This window comes from Lithobates pipiens, unplaced genomic scaffold, assembly GCF_037356315.1.
Source record: "Lithobates pipiens isolate NorthernLeopardFrog02 unplaced genomic scaffold, aLitPip1_a1.2 Scaffold_3, whole genome shotgun sequence".
In the NCBI taxonomy this organism is placed as follows: Eukaryota; Metazoa; Chordata; class Amphibia; order Anura; family Ranidae; genus Lithobates; species Lithobates pipiens.
Genome location: NW_027507790.1, coordinates 215,552,459 through 215,577,773, shown reverse-complemented (window position 1 = coordinate 215,577,773; position 25,315 = coordinate 215,552,459). Strand labels below are relative to the sequence as shown.

The window sequence follows — 25,315 nt, the reverse complement described above, 5'->3', positions numbered from 1 at the left end:
ACCTCCATGCCTTACCCATCAGTCAGCTTTGAGGCTCCCAGGCAGGTCTACAAGGTATGCGCTTTGTTCATTTTGACTGAAGTAGCCCTTCAACTTTTTTAGCAGACCATAAAAGCAGGTGTGGGTTCAGGATCAAAACTATCTGGTGCAGTTCCTACAGCTCAAACATCCTAATTGGCTACAATTTACCATTTGGTGGGCTGACAAAGTAGCCTGTGGGCATAGCAAGATCCTGTTCCCATGTAATTAAGAAACATTTAGACAATATCTTAATGACACCATGAACTTGTGCTGAGGGAGTCCAGCTGCACGTAATGGCCAATGTTCTGATTGCACAACCAAATGTGAAATTAAGACCTAGGAGACCTATACTTTTCCAGGCAGAGCTTTAGAGCTTTTTTTTTTTTACACAGATGTTTGTTAAAGACAAATTAAAATACACTGGTTTATTGGAGCCCATCTTCTTCTTCCCCAAAATACTCTGTAGGCATTTTATAGAAAAGGTAAAGCAGTTGCACACTTTGATCTTCTGGCAGAAAAACTCGGTCATCGTCAGTAATCATCTCAACGTTGTTTAGACAATTACAGGGTGAATATCATTCAGTTCTGGGTTGCTTCATAGACATACATTTAGATGTCAGACTACGAAAATGCTCAGTACATTCGACAGCTTGGTGAAAGTCGTTTGAAAGTAGTAGTAGTATTAGAAGTAGTAAAGATAACGTGTCTTGGCAATCTAAGAATATACTATTATTACTGCACTGGACAGTAGCTAAAGGTGAAAGCCAGTGGTCTTCAAACTGTGCCCCCTGTGCTTTTATCTGGCCCTTGGGGCACTATTCCACCAACCGACGCCAATGATGAGACACCATTCCCCCTACTGACACCGTCAATGGGGCACTATTTCTCCCATTAAACTAAATAATGGGGCACTGATACGAGGGGATTTACTACACCCACTATCCACAGTCTGGCCCCCCACAAACCCTGAAGGACAGTAAATTGGCAATTTGCTTAGAAAGTATGGAGACCCCTGGTGTAAGTGAAGAAGAGGTGTCAAAAGTACAAATTAATATTATTATTGCATAGGAAAGGAGATATATTGTTTATTTATTACAAGTACTTATCCACTTCAGCTCTGGAAGATTTTACCCCCTTCATGACCAGGCATTTTTTTGGTATTTGGCACTGCCCTACTTAAACTGGCAATTCTGTGGTCATGCAACTCTGTACTCAAACAAAATTTATATCATATTTTTCACACAAGTAGAGCTTTCTTTCGGTGATATTTGATCACCACTGGGTTTTTTATTTTTAATTATATAAATTAAAAAAGACTGAAAATTTGGAAAACAAAACAATATTTTTTTACGTTCTGCTATAAAACATATTCAATAAAAAAAATAAAAAAATAAAATGTCTTCATAAATTTAGACCAAAATGTATTGTGCTGAATGTCTTTGGTAAAAAAAAAAAAAAAAAATCCAATAAGTGTAATTGACTGGTTTGCTTGAAAGCAAGGGTATATATATATATATATATATATATATATATATATACACAGATATATATAGATCTATATATATAATTTTTTTTAGACTAGTAATGGCAGCAATCAGAGAGGTTGCAGGGGGCAACCTGACACTAACATCACCAGTGACACTAATACAGTGATCAGTGCAAATATTATATGCTGCCCTAGATCACATGTATGGGATCCAGTCCAGTGGGGCCGGGCTGCAGCAGTACATCTGCGGTAGGTGGTCTGCAAGTGCTTATATATCGCCGTGAATTTATGCAGTGCTTTCCATATTAAACATTGTACATTCACATCAATCCCTGCCCTCAAGGGGATTACACTCTATAGGTCCTCACATTCATACACACATATACTAGGGCCAAGTAATCGCTTGCTGACCGTATACCATACATATATGCCAAGAAGACGGCTCTCCTGTGCAAAATCCCGTACAAGTACATGATTTTGCACTTCTGGGTCCGGGGCATGCACGCACGCCGCCGGCGACCCACTCCCGCGGAAGCCAAACGGTTGGGTCAGGTGGACTCGATGCCTGCCAGGACCTGGGGCTCATTCCCTAGACAGGCAGAATGGCGCTCTGCCTGTGTAAACAAGGCAGATCGCCGTTGTGTTAGTAGGGAGGGTAAAGATCCTGTGTTTCTGCTAAACAGTTTTTGTACATTTTTTGGGGGTATATTTATTATGGCAAAAGTAAAAAATCTTGTTTTTTATTCTTTTTCAAAATTGTCGCTATTTTTTTGTTTATATTTGTGATCAAATACCACCAAAAGAATGCTCTATTTGTGGGGAAAAAAATACGTCAATTTTGTTTGGTCACACGACCACGCAATTGTCAATTAAAGCGACGCAATGCGCGAATTGCAAAAAGTGCTCTGGTCAGGAATGGGGTAAAATCTTCCGGGGCTGAAGCAGTTAAATCAGATATTTTTTTTTTTATCAAATTTATTTTAATGAAATGCTTTTGGAGTAAACATATATCTAAATATATTTTCTATTTAAGATACACTAATAATTTAGTTTATTCAGCATGAAATGGAGCTTAGTTATGCAGCATTAGGCTGTATATTCTGCAATATTTACATGTCTGGTAAACTCATTCAATGAATCCAAGCTCTGCAAGATTGAGAGTAACATGCACTGCATTGATACATTCACACAATTTCACAGTAACCATGAGATAAAACAAAGAGGGTTATTTACTAAAGGAAAATCCACTTTGAACTGCAAGTGCACTTGGAAGTGCAGTCGCTGTAGATCCGACGGGGACATGCAAGGAAAATAAAAAACAGCACTTTAGCTTGCACATGATTGGATGATAAAATCAGCAGAGCTTCCCCTCATTTCAGATCTACTCCTTAGATTTAGAGCAACTGCACTTCCAAGTGCAATTTCAGTCCTAAGTGGACTTGCCTTTTGTAAATAACCCCCAAAGTTCAGTGTACAATGTTTTTTGTACATTTTTTGGAGGGATATTTATATATTATAGCAAAATGTAAAAAAAAAATTATTTTTATTCAAAATTGTCGCCTTTTTTGTTTAGAGCGCAAAAAATAAAAACAGCAGAGGTGATCAACTACCACCAAAAGAAAGCTCTATTTGTGGGAAAAACAGGACATCAATTTTGTTTGGGTACAACGTCGCATGGCCGCGCAATTGTCAGTTAAAGCGACGCAGTGCCGAATCGCAAAAAGTGCTCTGGTCAGGAAGGGGGTAAAATCTTCCGGGGCTGAAGCGGTTAAAAATGTTGTTTTTCCACAACAAACGGCTCGGTCATTGAGGGGGGTAAAGCTTCTGGAGCTGAAGTGGTTAACTTACCAGCATGTCTTTGGCGTGTGGGAGGAAACCTTTTCAGGCACAGGGAGAACATGCAGACTCCATGCAGGTAGTGCCATGGTAGGGATTCGAACCAATGACCTTAATGCTGCTCGGTGGAAGTGGTAACCACTTAGCATTGTGCTCACCAAGAAATGTCTAAGCAATGCAAAAATGTAATATTATTGCACAGGAACGTAGCTAATAGTGTAACTAAAGAAGAGATGTCCTGGGCATTTAAAAAATAATAAAACAGATTAAATTGAGGACGATCGTGGGAGATGGGATACACCCTCTGATTGAAGCTTGTAGAGAACTGTTCCATTAACCTATCAAAGGATTGACTGGGATGCTGAGACACTGCAAACAAGAGGTGTAACAGCTACACTGGATGTCTGCTGGATTAACAAATGGGGAACGGTAGCACGACAGTGACAACATCAAAGCAGCCGGGGTTTATTGACTTGATTAAAGAGTAAGGAAACACTGCATGTGCAGGACCACAACACAATTACCACAATGATGTATCATAATAACTTTCAGGTCACAGAAACTACAAACAAAAGCAGCCATGGAACGACGGCACGCTACAAAGTAACTTCGGCAGCGCCACTTCCACTTCTCCCAGTGTTTGATATATAACTTTTTTGGCCATCTCGTGGCAGAGAAACATAACAACAAAATGAATCCCTAATGTGAAACAATAAACAAGGCTGCCGCTTATTTTCTTTTTGAAAGTAAAAAGTTTAGAAAGTCTAAAAAAATGAAGGCGACGAGTCTGTGTGAGGTCCAAGCCCAAAAGAGTATATACTAAATACAAACACACATAGACAGACACTGGCATAGGGATTTAATAAAACGTTGTTGTTCTAAAAGGAAAACTCAATTCCCAGCTATCATTTCTACATCTTTTATTCCCATCCAAAATGAAAGTGTTCACCATCTCGATAAAATGCATAATGCAGTCAAAGGGGCCCCAGTGAGTTCAAACAGTCCCGGGGCAAAGTCATCTAGAGTCCAGGGAGAACATGCTAAATCGCAACCCCCCTCCTCCCCCAGATGTATGAGCATTATGTATCAGGAACCCCCCTCCCCCAAAAAAAGAAGAAGGAATCTGCCCCCTGCTGAAATCCCCCCTCCCAGCTCAAATCTCCCCCCCCCCCAGCTCAAACCCTCTCTCTCCACATATGCCCCAAGCACAAATCACCAAACACAAAAAAAAAATTCCCCTCTAAGCACAAATCCTCTCCCCCAACTCCACATCCCCCTTTCTAGCACAAATTCCCCTCCCCCAATCCCCCATCCTAGCACATACACCCCCCCCCCCACACACACACACACGCACACACACACACACACACAGACATTCCCTCAAAGCACAGGTCTCACGAACCTGCCTCCTGATTGGCAGAGAGGCACTGTAGTGTGAAAAAAGTGAAAATTCATTCACTATTGTGTGGGATCGGGGCACACTTTCTCCCCCCCCCGAGCCCACCCAATTGTGAAGCCTATTAGAGCTTCTGGCTCTAATCAGGTGCTTCAAAAAACACTCCCCCCGCCCATTCCGCCATATGAATCCATGTGTCCGGCGTCCTGAAAGGGGCCGGGCACATGGATAGGGAGGGCGGCGGAGGTGTTGGGTGGGGGGCTGTGCCCGTGTGCCCACTTTTTTAAATATTGTGCGTTGTTCAAAAGCCAAAGCCGTAGACCATCTGGGGTTGATATACTAAAACTAGAGAGTGCAAAATCTGGTGCAACTGCTCTTAATCAGCTTTTAACGCCAGCTTGTTCATTTAAAGCGCTTGTTCCCCTACAAAAATATATAAAAAAAAATTGATCCTGTCCCTTCAACTGCTTCTGGACCACTCACCGCATATATACTGCGGCAGGGCGGCCCAGCTGCGCAAAATCATGTACCTGTAGGAGGCTTTGTGCATGTGGCGTAGGGGAGAGCGTATGCTGCCGGAGAGCCACTACCTCTGTGATTGGAGCCAATCAGCCAATCACCAATCGTTCAGTGGACACAGCGGGAGTCAATCAGTCAATCACCGATCGTTCAGTGGAGACACAGAGCAGCAGTGTGCCTATGTAAATAAGGCAGACAGCTAATCCGTGTTTTAGCTTAGCTTTTCCTCCAGTGTATCCGTCCCCCACGCTGTTAGTGAGCACCTCCCAGGAGCACACTTAACCCTTTGATCGCCCCTGGTGTTAACCCCTTCTCTGCCAGTGTCATTTAAACTGTGACAGTGTATTTATTTCAGCACTGATCACTGTATTGGTGTCACTGGTCCCTAAAAAGTGTCACTTAAGTGTCTAATTTGACCAAAGCAATGTCGCAGTCCCGCAAAAAATCGCTAAACACCACCATTACTGGTAAAAAAAAATTTAAAAAAGTCCATAACTCTAGCCCAGTTTGTAGACACTATAACTTTTGCAAAAAAACTATCAATATATGCTTATTGGAATTTTTTTTTACCAAAAATATGTAGCAAAATACATATTGGCCTAAACTGATGAAGAAATTAGAATTTTTAAATTTTTACTGGGAATCTTTTATAGCAGAAAGTAAAGAATATTTACTTTTATTCAAAATTGTTGAACTTTTTTGTTTATAGTGCAAAAAATAAAAAACGCAGATGTGATCAAATACCACCAAAAGAAAGCTCTATTTGTGGGAAAAAAAGGACATCAATTTTATTTGGGTACAGCATTGCATGACCACGCAATTGTCAGTTAAAGCAATGCAGTGCTGTATTGCAAAATATGGCCTGGTTAGGAAGTGGGTTATAACCTTCCGGAGCTGCAATGGTTAAAGCATGAATAATAGCACAGTGTCTGCGCTGTGTAATTTGGCCTATCACCTGAAATACCTGGCTGATCCTTCCAGTTTCTGGCCTCCCCCCTGTAAACTGACCACGGTTTATCATGGCTGCTGAGCTCTGACACCGTGGTCGGTTTACATGCCTCTGTCATCCGCAGCAGTGACAGTGCTCGCCCCTCCCCTCCTGCTGCTGAAATAACTTTAGCATTGTGCAAAGGGGTTGATTTACTAAAAGTGGAGAGTGCAAAATCTGGTGCAGCGCTGTATAAAAAACAGTCAGCTTACTTTTCTTTTCAGTCAAAGCTTAAAGTGGACCTTCAGTCATTTTTTTCATCTTGCCATCTATTAAATCTTCTGCCCTTGTTGTTTTAACTTTGGATAGTAAAACATTTTTTTCTGCCAGTAAATACCTCAAACAGCCCACTTCCTGTTTCTTGTCTGGTAAAACCTAGGCTTATGACATAATGCACAGTGCATCGCTCTCTCTCACTCTCTTTAGTGTTTGCCAGGAAGGGAGGGGGGATGAATCATAAAAGGGCCAATGAGAGCTCCAGAGCTGGAGTTATGCCTCCTGTATGTCTGTGTAAATCCAGGAAGTGAGCAGGCAGCAGCTTCAGCTGCCCATAGTTAAAATGGATGCAGCCAGACTGGAGGGAGATTTCTTCAGCACATTTGGCAAGTACAGAAACACAGTATATATAAACTAATATGCAGAGTGGTTGGAGGGAAGCTTCAGAATGGCAAAGATGTTTTTATTACAAATTATGTGAGCAGGCTGCAGTTCCTCTTTAAAGTGGTTTGCAGACCCACTTTAGCATTTTCAGGCAATCCCTTGTGATTAGATAATGTAATGTCTCCAGTGTATATGCTTTATTAAAAAAACGCCTCTGTATACCTCGCTCACGTGACCGGCCACCTCTCTTCTCCTCTCCTCCTCCTGGCTGACGTCAGCGGGGTATTCTCGACCGCTTCTGCTGTAGCTGTCGGATCGGGTGAGGGGAGAGGTGGCCAGTATCCAGCGATCTAGGGTCATTGAGTTAGAGTTGACCCTGGTTTAGGATTTCCAGGACATTTGTAAAAGATATCCAATGCTTAAAGTAATAGTAAACACTTATTTGTGTCATGTTTACCTATAGGTAAGCGTATAATAAAGCCTACCTGTAGGTAACATGAATATCTTCTAAATATGCACCTTTTCGGAGATATTCCAGCGAGCAGCAGCTGGTGACGTCACATCAGGTGCACTCTGAAGGAACCGTGCTGTGTCGGGGCTCCCATGCGCATGCATGGGAGGGATGTCATCATGAAGGCCGGAGCTCACAAACCCGGAGAAAGTCCAGGTGAAGATGGAACCCCTGTCAGTGGTGACAGGGGGCCATTGAAGGTATCCATTATAAAAGTTAGTCTAACATAATGTGCTACTTTAAAGTGCATACTAACACATTATGGCTTAAACCTGCAGTGGGGTGCTTTTTTTAGGTTAACTTTACTACCGCTGTAAAGCAGTGGTCCCCAAACTGTGGTCTGTGGCCCAAATATGACCCTTTGCTATCTGGCCCTTGGAGCACTGTTCCTCCAACTGATATGAAGCACTAATCCTTCTACTTTTACCAATGATGAGGTACCATTACCTCCCACTGATGCCAACATTGGGGCATTATTTCTTCCATGGACACCAATGATTGGGCACTATTCCTTCCACTGACATCAATGATGAGGCATAATTCCTCCCACTAATACCAATGATGGTATTCCTCCTACTGACTACAGGTACTAACTATGTAATTTTTACTCCCACTGACTATCAAGCCTGAGACATGGTCTACTCTCACTGATGCTGGTGAATTTTCTACTCTCACGGGGTACAGTCCAGCCCCCTTAAAGTCTGAATGAACGTAAACTGGCCCTTTTGTTTAGAAAGTTTGTAGACCTCTGGCTTACAGCACTGCACATCTGCAATTGACTCCTCAACCTTAGCCACTTCACAACAGCAAGGATCAGTCCATCAGCAAAACTAATTATTTTATCTGCAGGTAGAATCAGCCGACTTGAGGCACCCGCTGGCTTTTTGGTGATTTCAGAAACAAGCTCTTGGTGAGGAGTGGGATAAAGGAAAAATCCACAAAGGAACTGAGGAGAAGACATCTTACCACCACAGTAATGAAATAGATATAGGAAACTCTAAGCCCTTGTACACATGGTCGGAGAGTCCGACGGAATGTGTCCGATCGGACCGCATTGTCGGATAATCCGACTGTGTGTGGTCTCCATCGGACTGTTTCCGTCGGAATATCCGACGGACCAAGTTTTCCAACTTGTCTATAACATTTTCCGACAATATGCTCCGATCGGACATACTCCGATCATGTGTAGCCTACTCCGATGGACAAAGTGCCACGCATGCTCAGATTAAGTTCCTAGACCAAAGCTATTGGCTACTAGCCTGAACGTAGTCCCGTTGTAACGAAATAACGTCATCACGTTATGTACAATCGGATTTTCCGACAACTTTGTCCAACCGTGTGTATGCAACAGTTTCGGACAAAATCCTTCGGACAAAATCCGTCAGACAAAATCCAACGGATTTGGTTGTCAGAATGTCAGACCGTGTGTACAAGGGCTAAGAAGGCTTAATTTCTCAGCATCAGCGAGCACTGAAATATTAGCCTTCATGGACCCTTTGTAATAACCTAGACTTAGGCTCCGTTCAAATCTCATGTAGTGGGAATGAGCTTGTGTGGCAGAATTCGACCGAGTTTGTGGTGCAATTAACCCCCCCTAGCGGTAATCCCGAGTCTGGCTCGGGTTGGGATTTTAATTACAGGAGCGGTAACCCCGAGCCAGACTCGGGATCGCTTCGCTCGATGCAGGGGAGGACACAGGGAGAGTTACTCACCTTGTCCCCTGGATCCAGCGATGTCCGCCGCGCTGTGTGATCGAGCCGTCCTGCGCTCGATTCACAGTGCTGAATGCCGCCGAGCTCCGTTCCCTGCGGCATTACGGCGCACGGGAGCGGAGAACGGCGGCAAATTCAAAAAAGTAAAAGTACACAAAACACACACAGCACTGTAGTCTTACAGATTACAGTGCTGTATTAAAAAATACACACCCCCTTTGTCCCTAGTGGTCTGTGCAGTGCCCTGCATGCACTTTTATATTATAAATACTGTTTTTTTCTGCCTGAAATTTGGAGATTGTCCATAGCAACCAAAAAGTGTCCCTTTTTCAGTGTTTTAGGATTTGATTACATTATTGAATATTTTTTATTATTCTTTATTATATTATAAACTTTATCATACCCGGGATGTCTGCTAGACTCTGGTTTGAACAGATTTAAGAGCGTTATTCCTAAGAATTACAGGACTACAAAATAAAACGCCAGATTTCCATGCAAAATAATTGTACCGCTTTCAGCACCTAATTCCAGACTGAATCATACCGCCAGGGAGGTTAAGCGTTTTACCTCAATTTTACTGCAATTTGGATTCGGACAGAATTGTAGTGATTCTGCCAGCAATTCTAAACCACCAAGTGTGAATGTGGCCTAAGTTTATGTGAAGTGTCTGTTTAAAGTACACCTGTCATTGCAAAAATGTGAAGGCTGACACTGATGTTTTACCAGAGATTGTTGATCCAGGAAATAGCAGATTGCCTTTGTAGGATCAGGATGGAATGTTTTTATCCACCCTGCTGGAGCAACCATGCTTTCCTCTGGATCAGCTACGGGTATGGGGTTCTATATTTTTAGGACTTTCATTTATTTATTTTTTCTATGGAATTAGACAGACTTGTGTCAGTTTTCAAACTAAATTACTATGTAAGGCCCCTAACACATGGGATGGGGCTCTATTGGAGTCCGCCTGCTCAGCCGGGAATCTGTCTGCTGATTCCCGCTGAGCAGGCAGGTGGCTGTTCTGGGTTCACTCCGCAGACACAGACACAACCCACAGAGCTGGCACAGACACAACCCACTCTTCCTATGGGTGGCCAGATGTAAATGAACTGCCTGTCCATTTACACTTGGCTGCCATCCAAACTGATCTGATCTTGATTTTATTTTTTATTTTTTTAAGTTATTTTTAATGTAATCTTTTTTTACGTTTTTCAGGTAGAGAAAAAGAAAGGGGACATTCGGACAGGCAATGGCAGTGGTGATGTATAGTACAACGGCTGTAATAACACTACAATCTTAGCACCTGAAAATCAAAATGCACATCAAAACCTGTATCGAAAAAGTGCACAGAACATTCAGGAGATATAAATAACAAGAATAAAAAGCAAATAACACAATCGTGAGCCTTTTGGCTCCAATAAATTCTCACAGCATGAGTAAGCAGCATGAAGGAGACTCAGAATATGCGTAGCAGGCCAAGCACTACCACTGTGGCTGCTCGCATACAAACCAGGCAGCTGAACTGTGTGGTACCTCTTCAAGCCAACCAGTTATCAACAAATGCCAACTAGGCCACAGCGGAAATACACCCAGTCTATAGCCTGGGTAAAAAAAATAATTTGTCATGTCTTAGATGAGAATCAACATTAACAAAATTTAACAACAGATATTGACAAAAAAAAAGGGAAAAGAAAAGGACGCAATTCCAACTAAAGGTCATGAGTTCACACACCACACCTGGTCCAGGCAGGCTAATAACAGAAACCCGTTAAAAAAAAAGTAAAAAAAAAAAAGCATTAATAAGTTCAAGGTTGTTGGTTCGCCTGGACAAGTTGTTGGAATGAGGGATCAACTAAGGCTAGTAAAGCAATGTCTAGACTTGATGAGACCGTGTTCCACCCAAATGCATAATGTCTCCAAACTGCCCAAATTAAGTGAAAGCGGTCCCACGCACCCTTACACGTAACCCTTACATGTAACCCTTACACGGCTTTTCCAGTGAATCGGTATGAGGCGCTTGGCTGCACTAAGCATTTGGGGGAGAGCGCTGTTTATAATGGATAATTGGAAGATTGGCAATATGGAGTAAGCAGTACAACGGTGAGAGGGGGAGATTAATCCCTAGGATTTCAGCTATACAATCCCAGATATCTTCCCAGAAGGACCTGATTGCAGGACATTCCCACCACATATGGAGGAATGTGCCCCTCTGGCCACAGCCTCTTCAACAAACATCAGAAGGCAAACGGATAGATCTGAGCAAGAGTCGCGGGAAACACGATCCATCCGTCAGGTACAGATCGGATGTCGGCGTGTGTCAACGGACACACCTTGCCCCACCATAGAGGAGACTGGAGGGTATGATTAGGTTCGCCTGAAAAATTGACAGGTGGGCCAGATCAGTCCCCTGTGGGAAAGGGCCCTAACTATGTTAGTTGCATGGTCATTGTGTATTCAGTACAGGAAAATCAAAGCAATAAATACATCAGCGTATGTATAAACGAGGAAGGGGCATCATCTTAGTGGTGATCACTCATTTTTAAAGCTGCAATTGTTGGACTTTCCTTCTAAAAATGCTGGTTGACTGGCTGTCCTTATGAAGCTGTGGCTTCAATACTTTTGAGTTACTGACCTGAAACAAGAATAGAAAATAAAAAATGTCTGACTTTCACCAAGTTACTGCATGCTTGTTCCTGGTTTTTCTGACTTGCACTGAAGTTCTGTAAACCAGTATTTTCACATATGGACACAATTATTAATACCCCCCCCCCCTTATTTTTCTCAGGACAGGTATACTTGACTTGTGTGGTGCCTTAATGCACATGTACAGTATTTGCCAATGCATCTATGCTGCAGCACACACCAGCATGGATCATGCATTTCAGTGTGCTGCCTTGCTGAAATAGCTGCAACTGTGTTTTATTATGCCTTGAGGGTAACACACACAAGTATGGAGAGTCGGTGACATCACCACCCCCTTCTTCCAACCTCATTAAGTCAGAGAACATCTTGTATTCAGTGAAAAAAATATGAGACGTTTTATGAATGGCAGCAGTGCTAAGCAAGAGACCCCGATGTGGTTAGTACGCAGAGGGAAGCTGCCCGGAACAGGACTTGGAAGATATCTGCTATCCCTCTAGTAGCACTGACGACTACAGTGAATGTCAGCTTCCTTGGCAGCCCATCAGGTATAGGATATGTATACTTACACTATGCCAAGCTGGACTGGAGTTCAGCTTTAACCCTGCGTTATCCAAAATGAAAACAAAATAGCTTTGGCTTTAGGCTCCATTCACACTTGTGTGACTTGTCATGGACATCAAAGACGCATGATAAGTCGCAGTCCATTCTTTTCAATGGCGCTCATTCAAATCAGCGTGACTTAAAGTGGCAGAGACTTTGAGATGGTGGCTGCACTACTTTGGTGTGACTTTTGATGCAACTTTGGTCCAGAGAATGTTGGATCAAATTCGCAAATAACTGGCTCATGAAAATATTTAGCTAGCAGGTAATGTCATGGGAATTATCTTATTTGAAAACTGCAGCTTCTATCTCTAACACTTGAACTTAAACATGAAAGGTTTCTACAAGGCTTGGTTCTGAAGAGTGGAACAAATGAAAGTGGGGAAAACCTGGATGGAGCCCACGGCAGAAAGCTGAGATGCTTCTTACATTTACCCACAAAATAAAAGAGAAACTTTGTGCAAACACACAGTTGTAATACATACTGTATATATAAAGAGTTTTCTTAGTCCAAGGATTAATAAATTGTGTTTAGCCAGTCATGTGATTCACAAACTTCAGGTATGGATAGGCAATACCGTCACTAAGTCTATGAATATGCTTTGTGTAAAATCAGCCGTTCTATGCTTGCTATCAATTCTAATAGTCTGTATTATCAACCATATTTTATTGGATGTAATGAAATACAATTTTTTATATAATCACTTCAGTTGTTTTCAAAGTTGCCTTTAAAGTCCAAACAACCTTTTTGGGGTTCATTACCTTTCTTCTTATTAAATTGGGGATGTTGGCAATTATTTGATGCTATATTATACAGCATATGTATTTTAACAAAGTATTAACGTAGCTGTTTGTCTAGAACAGTGTTTCTCAACCTTTTTTTGATTAAGACACTCTTTAAAATTTTCTAGAGGCATCCCATTCTAAAATGTAAAGAAATTCGTTTTACATAACACAGCAACATCCACAGGCGTAGGACATGCAACCTTAGAGGTTATTTATGCTTCCATAGCAAATAAGCATTTGCACACCGGTAATGACTATTATTCCAACTTTTCTCTTCCTTCTGAGTTTCTCTCTCTCAGCTAATGTGATCCAAATGCTGATGGAGAGGTACAGCTGAGCGGTAAATATGGGTGCTGTTTAGGCCCTTAACATCCTCCTTATCAACTGATGATATCATTGGTTGTAAGGATGCCAGTGGCTAGAAGGGTGTAATGGTGCACGATGAAAATCCAAGACTTAGTTTAACTAAAAGCCAGACATGATCCACCCTCTGCCGTGTATTCAATCATTTATAGGCAATTTTTAGGCATTTTGTCAAGGCACAGATGAAGACACCTGAAGGTAACCCAAGGTGCCTGGTCACCCTGGTTGAAAAGGCTGGTCTAGAACAGCCATTCTCAATCAGGATTGGAACCCTACACTTGCTTGAGAGGTTAGTAAGGGTTCCTCCAGCTGTAGTTCACTGACTTCCCATTGGTGCCTTTATAGTTCCAGGGCCAATGCTACTTGGTAAAACCAGCAGCATGACACAATTATCTTTTTAGCAGGTTGAAAGTGTGGCTTTCTGACCACCACTGCAAAGAATGTATATTTCCTACTGACCACCAATGTAAGAGACATTTTCCTCGTTGACCCTTGATTTGATTCTCTGAGATCCAAAAATTACTATTATTGTTCCTCTGAGGTAAAGAGGTTGAAAAAGGTTAGTCTAGATTTATCATTTGGCCTTAAAGCCCAACTTCAAGAATTATACAAAATCTACTCTTTCGATGGGCCCCAAAACCCAAGAGTTAACTGTTCATTCAGTCTGGGGGTGCAGAAATAATAAAAAATAATACTTACTATATCTATTGTTCAAGCAGTGTCCCTCCAGCAGTGTTACCGGTCCAGTGAAGCATCTTCTCTAAGGTGCTCCCAATCGCAGTTGCACTCCTGCCTCCTGGGGCCCTTTGTAAGGGTAGATTTTGTTTAATTTCTGGGGCTGGTATTTAATAGTGTTCCCAGACCAATGAAGAGAGTTTTATCCACTAGGAGAGCCCAACTGGGACAAAGTTGAAAGGCTGTGCAGTTCACTGTTAAAATTTTCATGAAATGTGGACAGGTAAGTGAACTTGGGAGAGGGGGTTTGTTGGGGACAAGGACAACTTTTGAAGAATCAGAGTATCAAAAGTATATTTATTCATTAGGATGTTGGGCTAACACCCCCCCACACTTCGATAAAGGCTTTGCTGGGTAAATCTGCCGCACAGGACATGGGAGCGAGTGGCTATTTACCATCTTTTTAAAATTTTTATATCAAGAGTACCTTGCAAAGGTACTGGCATGTTTTTTATTCCATATCTAAAAATTAATGTTTCGACTCATGGTTGACCTACTGTTGCACACCATGACTTTTTTCTAATGTAGACAGAGCAGAGCTCCCCCCCCCCCCATGTTCTGTCTTGTCCATTTTGTTAATCCTTGTGTGTTTATTCTGTGATTTCACCCAATTGGAAAATGCTAAGGAATATATTAGTGCTACATAAACAGTAATTACAGTAATAATTAAAGGATTTAGCCAAAGTCTACCAAGACATTACCTGACCCCAAGCACAATGCTCCCATATTATAATGGACGTGTGCTGAGCAAGTGAGGTCACTCACACCATCCCAGACAACCATAGGAGTTTTGTGTAGCTGCGGATTTATGATTCCCTTATGAGTATCGACCTGTACGCATAACGTAATAAAAAATACAGTGCTGGCATTATAGGCGCAGACTATAATGCAAATGACAGTTCCCCTTTCCCCGTGTACCCTGAAATAGTGAATGCACGTCGTATACAATCAGACTTACAACAAACAGCCACTCTGCAATAATCAACCTATGTATGTTAGTTATGATTGCATTGTGTCATTGAGCTAGATTGTATCCAAACAAGGCAAAGAAACAGGGATGCAGTCATTATTATTGTTGTCTAGCTGTTACGTTCCCCCATAGCACACTATATGATCCCATATGTGAGCACTGAGGCTTAATCAAAACCAGAGATTTGCTTTTAAGCACAAATCAACCTTTTTTTTTTTTCTTTTTGCATTTAGGATTATATACACTCCTTAAATAATAAAGGATAATTATTCTCAGACTTGGAAGATTTGCTCCTTCAGATCTGTATAATCTATTATTTTTTTCTTGTTTATTTAGAAACAAATGGAACATTGACAAACAAGGGGGCCAAAGTGAAACTGAGACATTGTTGCAGAGTATAGAGAAGACAGGGCAAAAAGCGAATGCTGGCTGCCGGACCCCGCAGCAGACTGAGCAGGGAAACAAAGAGGACCTTACCGTGTAAAAACAATGTTATAGTATAAACCAAAAGGATATCATTTAAATTATGTATGAACCCTCTTTAGGGTACATTTTCAAATAAGTATTAAATTATAGAGCAGCACAGTGGCTTAGTGGTTAACACTTCTGCCTTGCAACACTGGGATTTCTGGTTCAAATTGCAGTCAGGAGTTTGCATGTTCCCCCTGTGTTGGCTTGGGTTTCCTCCCACACTTGAGAGAAATGCTGGTAGGTAGGTGGCCCTAGTATATAAGCATGTAAATTAAGGACCTTAGATTATAAGCTCCTTGAGGACAGGGACAGAAGTATGAAATAGTATAGTATAGTAGTAATAGTATAATAGAATATAATATAATAGCATCATAGAATAGTAGTAATAGTATAATAGAATATAATATAATAGTATAATATAATGGTATTAATAGTATAATATAATAGTAGTAATAGTAGTGAAATGCATAGTATGTAAAGAACTGCATAAATTGTTAGAGCCATAAAAATACCTTTAAAAAATACCAACTGTTGTGGGATTACTAATGGCCAACAGCATAGAGAAATAACATGGATGGTTAGGAAAGTATAGTGGAACTATGGACAAAACACATGGATGGTTAGGAAGGTTTAGTGGAATTATGGTCAAAGAACATAGATTGTAAGGTAGGCTTAGTGGAACTATGGGCAAAGAACATGAATGGTTAGGCAGGTTCAGTGGAACTATGGACACAAAATATGGATGAATAGACAGGTTCAGTGGAACTGTGGACAAAGAATATGGATGGTTAAGTAGGTTCAGTGAAACTAAAGGCAAAGAACATGGATGGTTGGGCAGGTTTAGTGGAACAATGAGCAAAGAAAATGAATGGTAAGGTAGGTTTAGTGGAACTATGGACAAAGGACATGGAAGGGTAGGAAGATTTACTGGAATTATGATCAAAGAACATGGATGGTTAGGCAGGTTCAGTGGAACTGTGGACAACACATATTTATGGTTAGACAGGTTCAGTGGAACTAAAGGCAATGAACATGGATGGTTATGCAGGTTTAGTGGAACTATGGACAAAGAACATGGATGGTCAAGCAAGTTTAGTGGAACTATGAACAAAGAACGTGGATGGTTAGGCAGGCTTAGTGACACTATGGATAAAGAATGTGGATGGTTAGGCAGGTTTAGTGGAACCATGGACAAAGAAGGTGGATGACTGGACAAGCTTAGTTGCACTATGGGCAAAATCAAAAATTGCATATATGGTGCAGTCTATCAATAGAATTAACATTGGAGATTTTGCTTTTCTAAGTCCTTCTTGTAAGTCCACCTGTTTTATTATGTGAGGATTCTGCCAGTAGATCTGTTATTCTCCCACTTCCTTCATGTGAACAAGATGTCCAGCAAAAGTCGCAGTAATGCCACGTACACACGAGCGAATTGTCCGGCGTACTCAGTCCGGCAAAAAATCTGGCGGATAGTCCGGCGGACTTTCTACCGAACGGACTTGGCCACACACGGACACACAGAAAGTCCGGCGTTTTCTAGCGCGATGATGTACAGCACGTACGACGGGGCTAGAAAAAGGAAGTTCAATAGCCAGTAGCCAATAACTTCCTTTTCGTACTTGCTTCTGAGCATGCGTCATTCTTAGTCCGCCGGACTAGCATACTGGTGAACGTATTGTCCGCTGAAACCCAAGTCCGGGGGAAAGATTGGACTGCAAAAATACTTTCTAAGTCGGCCGGACTTTATGCTGGAAAAGTCAGCTGAAGCCCACACACAATCGACTTGTCCGGTGAAATGCGTTTCGGCGGACTAAGTCGCCGGACAATTTGATTGTGTGTATGCGACATTACAGGGATTGGGACAAACCCTATAACAGTACATGTTACAAGGGTCAGCTTTCATATGGTTCAAACCTTTCAAAAGTAAACCTTCCAAAAGATTTAAGAAATAGTTGTGGTAACTGCTCAAAAGGGGGGGAGGTTAGTTCATATTGTTTGTCACTTTCCTAAAGTCCATTTAGGACTACATGCCAAACCATGATTCATCGCAGAATGAACAGTTTTGTCACCCTATTACAGGAAGTGGAAAAAGAATGCATCTACTGGCAGCATCGAAACATAATAAAACTATGTTACAGGGTGGACTCACATACACAAAATCCGCAGAGTTAGCGCTATTAACAGACTGCATCATATATGACATATTTGTTTTTGCAGTACCACTAATTAGATTCGGCCTGGATAACGCTAATCTATGCATGTGCAAATCTACATTACATAGTTTTCAAAAGTTTGCTCATTTACCGGACAGAATTTAGTAACAAAAAAACACAGCAACCCACAGTTTAAAAAAACAATCAGGTTTACTGACGTATCTATGAAGGTCTGATGGCCATATGAAATAAACGTGAACTGGGGGTTAAAACACGCCTTAAAGCGGTATTAAACCCAAAACCAAAAATATTATATTTTGCAATATATTACATGTTGCCAATCATTAGATTAGGTTGTATAATTTTTCTTTTTTTTTAAGCTTTTTCCATCTGTTTTCCCCTGGTGATCTGGCCAGTAACACACCTCCTTGGGGGAAGGGAGTGTTAGATATACAAGCAGAATTCGATGCACTAACAAATTGAAGCTGAACCCCATCTAACAGTTTATAAACAGTTACAGCAAACAGTTTTTTGGGATGAAAATAAAAGCTGACCATTGAAATCACCCCAGTCAGTAGTAAATGGTTTGTCTCAATCCTGAATCCTGTAACTGCTACATCTGCAGAACAGCTTCTTCTGTTGAAAAACATCAGTCTTACTGGATCACCAGGTGAAAATAAAGGAAGAAAGCTTAAAAAAGTAAAATTAATACAGCCATCCCATCTAAACATTGGTAAGCTGAAATAAATGTTTGCTTTTGGGTTTGATATCGCTTTAATTAAATACAATCCACAGATTCTAACTGTAAAGAGATGAGTGATTAGATCACAACAGAATGTGATCTGAGGAATCTGCCATTTAAAAGGCATATTCTCCGTAGAAAAATGGTAGTAATAAACTAGACTTCAGCACATTTGACAATTTGCAGTGTAAAATACAAAAATGATGCAGCAACAAAGCAGATATAATTTTCCTGTCTTTATTGGTTTGCTATGAGTTAATGTAATATGTATTACACACACACATACTAATATATATATATATATATATATATATATATATATATATATATATATATATATATATATATATATATATATTTCACACAGGTGCACTCTGCTCTCTGCAGCAGAGGATCCGTGAACGTATCCCCTGCTGATTCAGAGCTGAGCAGGATGGATGTGAATTTTGCGATATACACGCCCGTTCAGATTTTAGTCCACATTTTGACAGCAGACAGTGGCGGACCCGCTTTGGATGCATGGGCTACTGGAAGTGTGTCCGTATACATTATGGTACCTTCAATCTATCATGTTTAGGTCCAGAGAAACAAAAAAAAAGGACAAAGTCCCTTCCCCTTTATTTCCAGAACTGAAAGGAGTAGGAGGTAGGTAGATACAAGTCAGTTTCCACTCACTGGCCCATAGACCTGCATGGAGCATCTGATCAGGTCCACCTAAATATGCAGATCTCATTGGAAAACCCATGTGAAAGGGGACTTAAGCTGGCTACACACTATACAATGTTTTTTTTTTTTTTTTTTTACAATTTTCTTGTACAACTCTCCTTTAGCTTTACCAAAACCACATGATATGAGGTCAAACCTAAGCACTTTCAAATAGTATGCAATCAGGCAGGCCCCTGTACTACATAGTTGAAGGTAAATGCAAATTAAACTGAACAAAAATTGTATAATGTGTATCCAGCTTTAGACTAGGCTACCCCACAGATATTTTCACACAAGTAGAGCACTGGGAGAATATATTCAGCTGAGCAATAAGCACAATGGCTTAGTGGTTAGCACTTCTAGCTTTCAGCACTGGGGTTCTTGATTCGTGACCCAACCAAAATACTACCTGCATGGTTTGCATGATCTCCCTGTGCTTGCATGGGTTCCCTCCGGGTACTCTGGTTTCCACCAATGCTCCAAAGACATGCTGATATGTAAATTGTGAGACAGGGACCTTAGATTGTAAGCTCCTTGAGGATAGGGACTGATGTGAATGTACAATATGAAAAGTCCTACAGAATTTGCCACCTCTATATAAATACCTATAATAATACAGCAGCAAAAAAGCTTTTTAGTCATAATCGAGATACATGTCAAGACCTTCTTGCTGGCCATACAGTACATTATACAATTTTCTTTTTCAATTTCCTTTTAGATTTACCTTCAGCTATGTAGTGCAAGGGTCTGCCTTAATGTATACAAACTGAAAGTGTTTACTTTTGACTTCATATTATATTGTTTTGCTAATTCTAAAGGAAAATTGTACAAGAAAACTGGATAATGTATGGCCAGCCATTTCTGAATAAAGTCTTCCTATGCTCTGCATCAGTTTGTGGGCCTGTACCAATGCAGAGCTGCACAAGGCTGGGGGATCAGAAGCAAGGGGGGAGCGTGCAAGTCAGTCCCCAAATGGCAGCAGTTCATGCACACTTATTTTGTATGCTGAACCTATTAGTTCCAAAGTTGAGCACTAACCAATGACTCTAAAGAAGTCTTTCTATTAGTCTTGATTCATTAAAAACCTTGGAAGAGCTAAGACTGTCTCTTGAACTCAGATGACAAAAGGATGAAGCACTTACAAGCTTACAAGCTAGGTACAAAGCACCTACAAGCTTTTTACCCTTTTCTCCACAAAAAAAAAAAAGGGGGGGGGGGTGATTACTGGCTGGTATGTAAAAAAAAATTCAGCATGCTGATATAAAATGCCTGGCTTGTACAGTGGCTTAATGGTTAACACTTCTGTCTTGCAGCACTGGGGACCTTGGTTCAAATGCCATCCAGGACACTATCTGCATGGAGTTTACATGTGCTTGCATAGGTTTCCTACCACATTACAAAGGCATGCCAGCAGGTTAATTGGTTCCTATCTCAATTGGCCCTAGTATACATGTGAACTAGGGACCTTAGATTGCAAGCTCCTTGAGGGCAAGCACTAATGTGAATGTACAATGCATAAAATGCAGCGTCCATTGTTGGAATTTTATATACGTAAATGGCAGCAATGGGGTCGCTGGTTCGAATCCAAACCACAACACTACCTGTCTGGAGTTTGCATGTTCTCCCTTTGCCTGCATAGGTTTCCTCCGGGTATTCTGCCCCCCCCCCCCCCCCCCCCACCACACACACACACACACACACACTCAAAAGACATGCTGGTAGGTTAATTGGCTCCTGTCTAAATTGGCCCTAGTATGTATATGTATGAATGTGAGTTAAGGACATTAGATTGTAAGCTCCATGAGGGCAGGGACTGATGTAAATGCATAATATATGTGTAAAGCGCTGCATAAATTGTCAACACTATATAACTGCCTATATTATTATTTCTATTACACAGGATTTATAAAGCACCATAAATAAATAATGCTTGGAAGCACCCATTACGTCTCTCCAGTTAACCTCAAGCAACCTGATGAATGCAAGCAATGTCCAAACCTTCTGCTTGACTTTTTTTATTGGCTATCCTAAGTTTAGGGAAGAATAAGTGCTATTTTTGACACTTTGGGGTCATTTACAAGTAGTCCTTCCCAAAACTATTTCAATGGTGAGGGCAGTGACAAACCACTATACAAGGGACAGATGGCTGATGAGTGGGCAGGACACGCAGAGCGACAGACTGTTACACAGCAGCAGCTACTGGGCATAGGGTGACATTACTCGGTTCACTAAGCACAGAGATATTAATAAATGCACACACCCAAACACTTCAAACTAGACCAATAACTACACCTACAACATAGTGCTTAGAACCTGACTAAGTCCCTATGTTTCACATGCTTTGAAGGTTGCTTGAAATGTTATTTCAAGCACCATTAACACTTCAATCAGTAATAGTAGCAAAATGTCTACTAAACCATTCATAAAGGTAGGCTAGCTCATTTCGACAAGTCATTTAGGTAGCTGATTTCCAAGTTGTTATGTAAACTCTGCAGATGCACCGATTTTTAATATTATAATTACTTTTGTCATACTTAAACATCAGAATCTAATACAGAGAAAAAGCCAAGGCAAAAAAAAAAAGTTCTATTTAATAAGATAATTGGAAGCAATCACCCAAAGCAATACAGCTTTCATCAGCCCGAGGAAGGAAAGATGATTGGTTTCTAAGAGCAACTACACTATTCTCTTCAGTTGTGGAGATATAAAAACCAGACGCGTCATAGAACTTTGAATACAGTCTTCCCAATATTCATAACTGAGAAATATAATGCTAATATGTTTTAGGCAGCCTAAAGGTTTCAACAGTTATAAGCTGTCCATCTGTTGTGGCACTACATGAACTTTTGGATATATTAAACATATGGTTGCCCAACTGGAAGGATGAACACTTCCCACTTTGCCCTTGCACCACTAAGCACCTGACTTTGAATCAATCAGAAAAATTGCATGAGGCTTATATGTATTTGATTCAACCAGGAACATTGCACGGAGTTTGCATAAACTTCAGAGTGCTCTGGATTTCCAGACAATTCAAAATAGAATAAAATGTGTTGTCTAGATTGGTTGTATATTGTGTTTGTCCCTACAGTGTAGTGTGTGTGCATATTACTATGGAGGGAACATTAAACTGTAAGATCCCTTAGGGCCAGGATACGTATTCTGTAAAATGCTACATATGTCAGCGCTGCATAAAATAGTCAAAATAAATATATACGTTCCAGCACTGAGCTTGCAGCACATGCTGGATCTTCAAGTCCCACAACAGCTGGACCCCTACAAGTCCCCCAAGCCTGAACTGGTGATGTCCAGTAAAGTTCACAGGTCTGCATGCCCTGTTTTATGACCCTGGTGGTGCCTTTCTGTCCCTGGAGCCTGTAGACAAAGTGTGTTATGACAGCTCATTAACCCCCCATTGGTTTAATAACCCTTTCAGTGCCTAAAGTACCCAAAGACGTTTGATGAAAAAGGTACAGTTCTACTGCACTCACTTGAACAAAAACTAAACATCCCTTTCATGTGAAATGTTGATTGGTAAACTATGTACATGGTTTAATTTTGGGAACATTTGCAGGGAAAGTCTGTAGAGGAAAAACACTTGTGGCTGTTCTATGAAAACCAGAGCTGTAATACTTTGAAACCTATAAAGTTCTATCTAAACCAGAGTAAAACTGAATCAGATCCTTTGCTTCATTAAAAAGACGAAAAAATGCTAGGGGCAACGACATTACTTCTAACCAATGAACTTTCCCCCAGATGTACTAGCTCCAGCTACTAAACCTATTGTTTCCACTGCGGACTGTATACAAGCAGCTCAGAGCTTTAGAAATACCTGCCTATGTCCTACTGCACTGGCCAACTTCGAAAGGAGGGATACCATTGTGACATTTAGGTTGGTATACACTGAAGGGTTACCATATTGGTAAATCCTCAGTACATACTCTTCAAAAACCCTAGCTGAGCTGGTGGCCTAATGATGCCTCACACCCAGGACCTGATGATGAAAGTGTTTACCAGATAGTTAAATACCCATTACAGAGTCCCCAAAACTCTTCCAGGGCCAGAGAGCCATTGATATCCCACAACCTGATGATGAAGGGCTTTACCAGATGGGTAAATAATTACAGATTTTCCCCAACCCTTCGTGAGCTGGAGGATTCCCACAACCTGATCATGAAGGGATTTAACAGATAGGTAAATCACCATTACAGATTCCCCAAACCCTTCCTGGGCCAGAGAGCCATTGATAACCTACAGACAGGGGGCCACTGATATCCCATGGCATGGTGATGAAAGGGTATGCCAAATGGGTAGATCACCATTAAAGATTCCCCATAACTTTCCTGAGCTGGTGGGCCACTGATATCCCACCACCTGGTGATGATAGGGTTTACCAAATGGGTAACTCAGCATTACAGATTCCCCCAAACCTGAGCTGAAGGGCCACTGCTATCCCACAGCCTGGTCACGAATGGGTTTACCAGATGGGTAAATCAACATTACAGATTCCCCCAAACCCATCCTGACCTGGAGGATCAATGATACCCCACACCCTGATTAATAGGGATTTTACCTGATAGTTAAATTATTACTAAAGATACTCCCAAATCCTTCCAGGCGCCCCACATCCCGATGAAGAAGTTACCAGATATTTAAAATACCAAGACACTTTTCCCTAAAGTCTTCCAGCGCTGGAGGTCCACTGGCACCCAACATCCTTATAAAGGAAAAGTTTACCAGAAGGAAAAATCACCATTAAAGATATCCCTGAGCTGGAGTACCACTAAAAACCTCACACCCCATGAAGACAGCAATGGCTACTCACTGTAAGGGCAGTCATCCTTCTTGGTGCCACTAACCCTGCCGTTGTCATCGATCTTGAGGAAGTATTTGTGGAAGGAAAAGAGTTTCCTGCAGCGCACATCTCCTTGGAGGTGGTTATAGCTCCGCACGTGCCTCCCAGAAGAAGAATTGGAGGAGAACTCCGCGGAGCGCAGTAAGTCCCTACTGCCACCACCAGCGACCTCATGGCAGGTGACAGCCAGCGAATAGACCAAAAACAAGAGCAGCCATGAGCGGGGCAGGTGAGACAAGCCTGGGGCACTATATGTCAGTATCCATTTCCACATTGTACTGAGGCTGAGGGCTTCAGGAGATGCCTCATGGAAAGAAACATACTGGAAGGATAAAATCCGGTGAGGGGACAGCTGGCTTCTGGGGGCCACGGGTTCCCAGGACTTTGATCTGTGCTGTAGTAGGTAGGGAACCAACATCCATCACTCAGAGGTCCATCCACAGCGAAGAGCCTTTCATAACTCAGGAGGGCATCCAGACCTTCGCATGCAATGCTCCGCGGGTGCCACCGGCACAGTAGATACTTCTTGGTGCGCTTCCCCAGCAGTGCAGCTACAGGCTGGCTCCCAGCATGTTAAACATTGCCTGGAAATAGGAAAGATGACATGTTCAACCTCCCCCCTGCCAAAAAAAAAAGTCTTAATCCGTGTCTACCCCCTCCTTCTGCCGAAATCCTAATTGTCAGCCTGGAGATGAGCTTTTGAAGGAGTCTTGCTGTAAACAGGTTGGAAGCTGGAGCTGAAATGTCAATGATCACAATCCAGAGGTGGGATGTCTCTGGTGGGCAGACGACTTGCAGGGGGTCAGGCAGGACATCTGAAACCCTGGAGGACAGGGGCTGGAAGAAAGAAAAAAAAAAAGAGAAGATTCCTTAGCTCTTGCACAGAGATCACTGATCCCTTCCACTGATCTGAAGCTGACTAATTGCTGCTGAACTCTGCAATGCTCTCTCTGTCTGAGCTGCCCAAAGCCAAGCATGCTTTGGAGAATCACAAAAAAAAAAAAAAAAATTGCTGTCTTACTCAGCTTCAGCCAATCCCCACTAGGGAGCCCCTGCCTGTTTTTTGGCAGTGAAGTGCTCCACCTGGAGATTGTTGCTGACTTTTTTCCTCCCCTTCTACTATAGAAATGTTGCAGACAGCCAGCTAGAGCTGATTACAGTATAGGCTGGCTGAGAAAGAAAAAAAAAAAAAAAAAAAAGGACAATATTAGTTTCCCTATTCTTTG

General features: G+C 41.6%; 1 protein-coding gene across 1 annotated transcript in view; it reads right to left on the bottom strand.

Moving 5' to 3' along the window:
• The window catches only part of FGF10 (fibroblast growth factor 10), a 146,975-nt gene extending 121,905 nt beyond the window's left edge, over window positions 1–25,070 (bottom strand). The window contains exon 1 of the mRNA XM_077462774.1: window positions 24,060–25,070. Within this exon, the coding sequence (XP_077318900.1) occupies window positions 24,060–24,507 (448 nt within the window). The 5' untranslated portion in view covers window positions 24,508–25,070. The remainder of the gene's footprint in view (window positions 1–24,059) is intronic.
• Window positions 25,071–25,315: the final 245 nt, after the last annotated feature.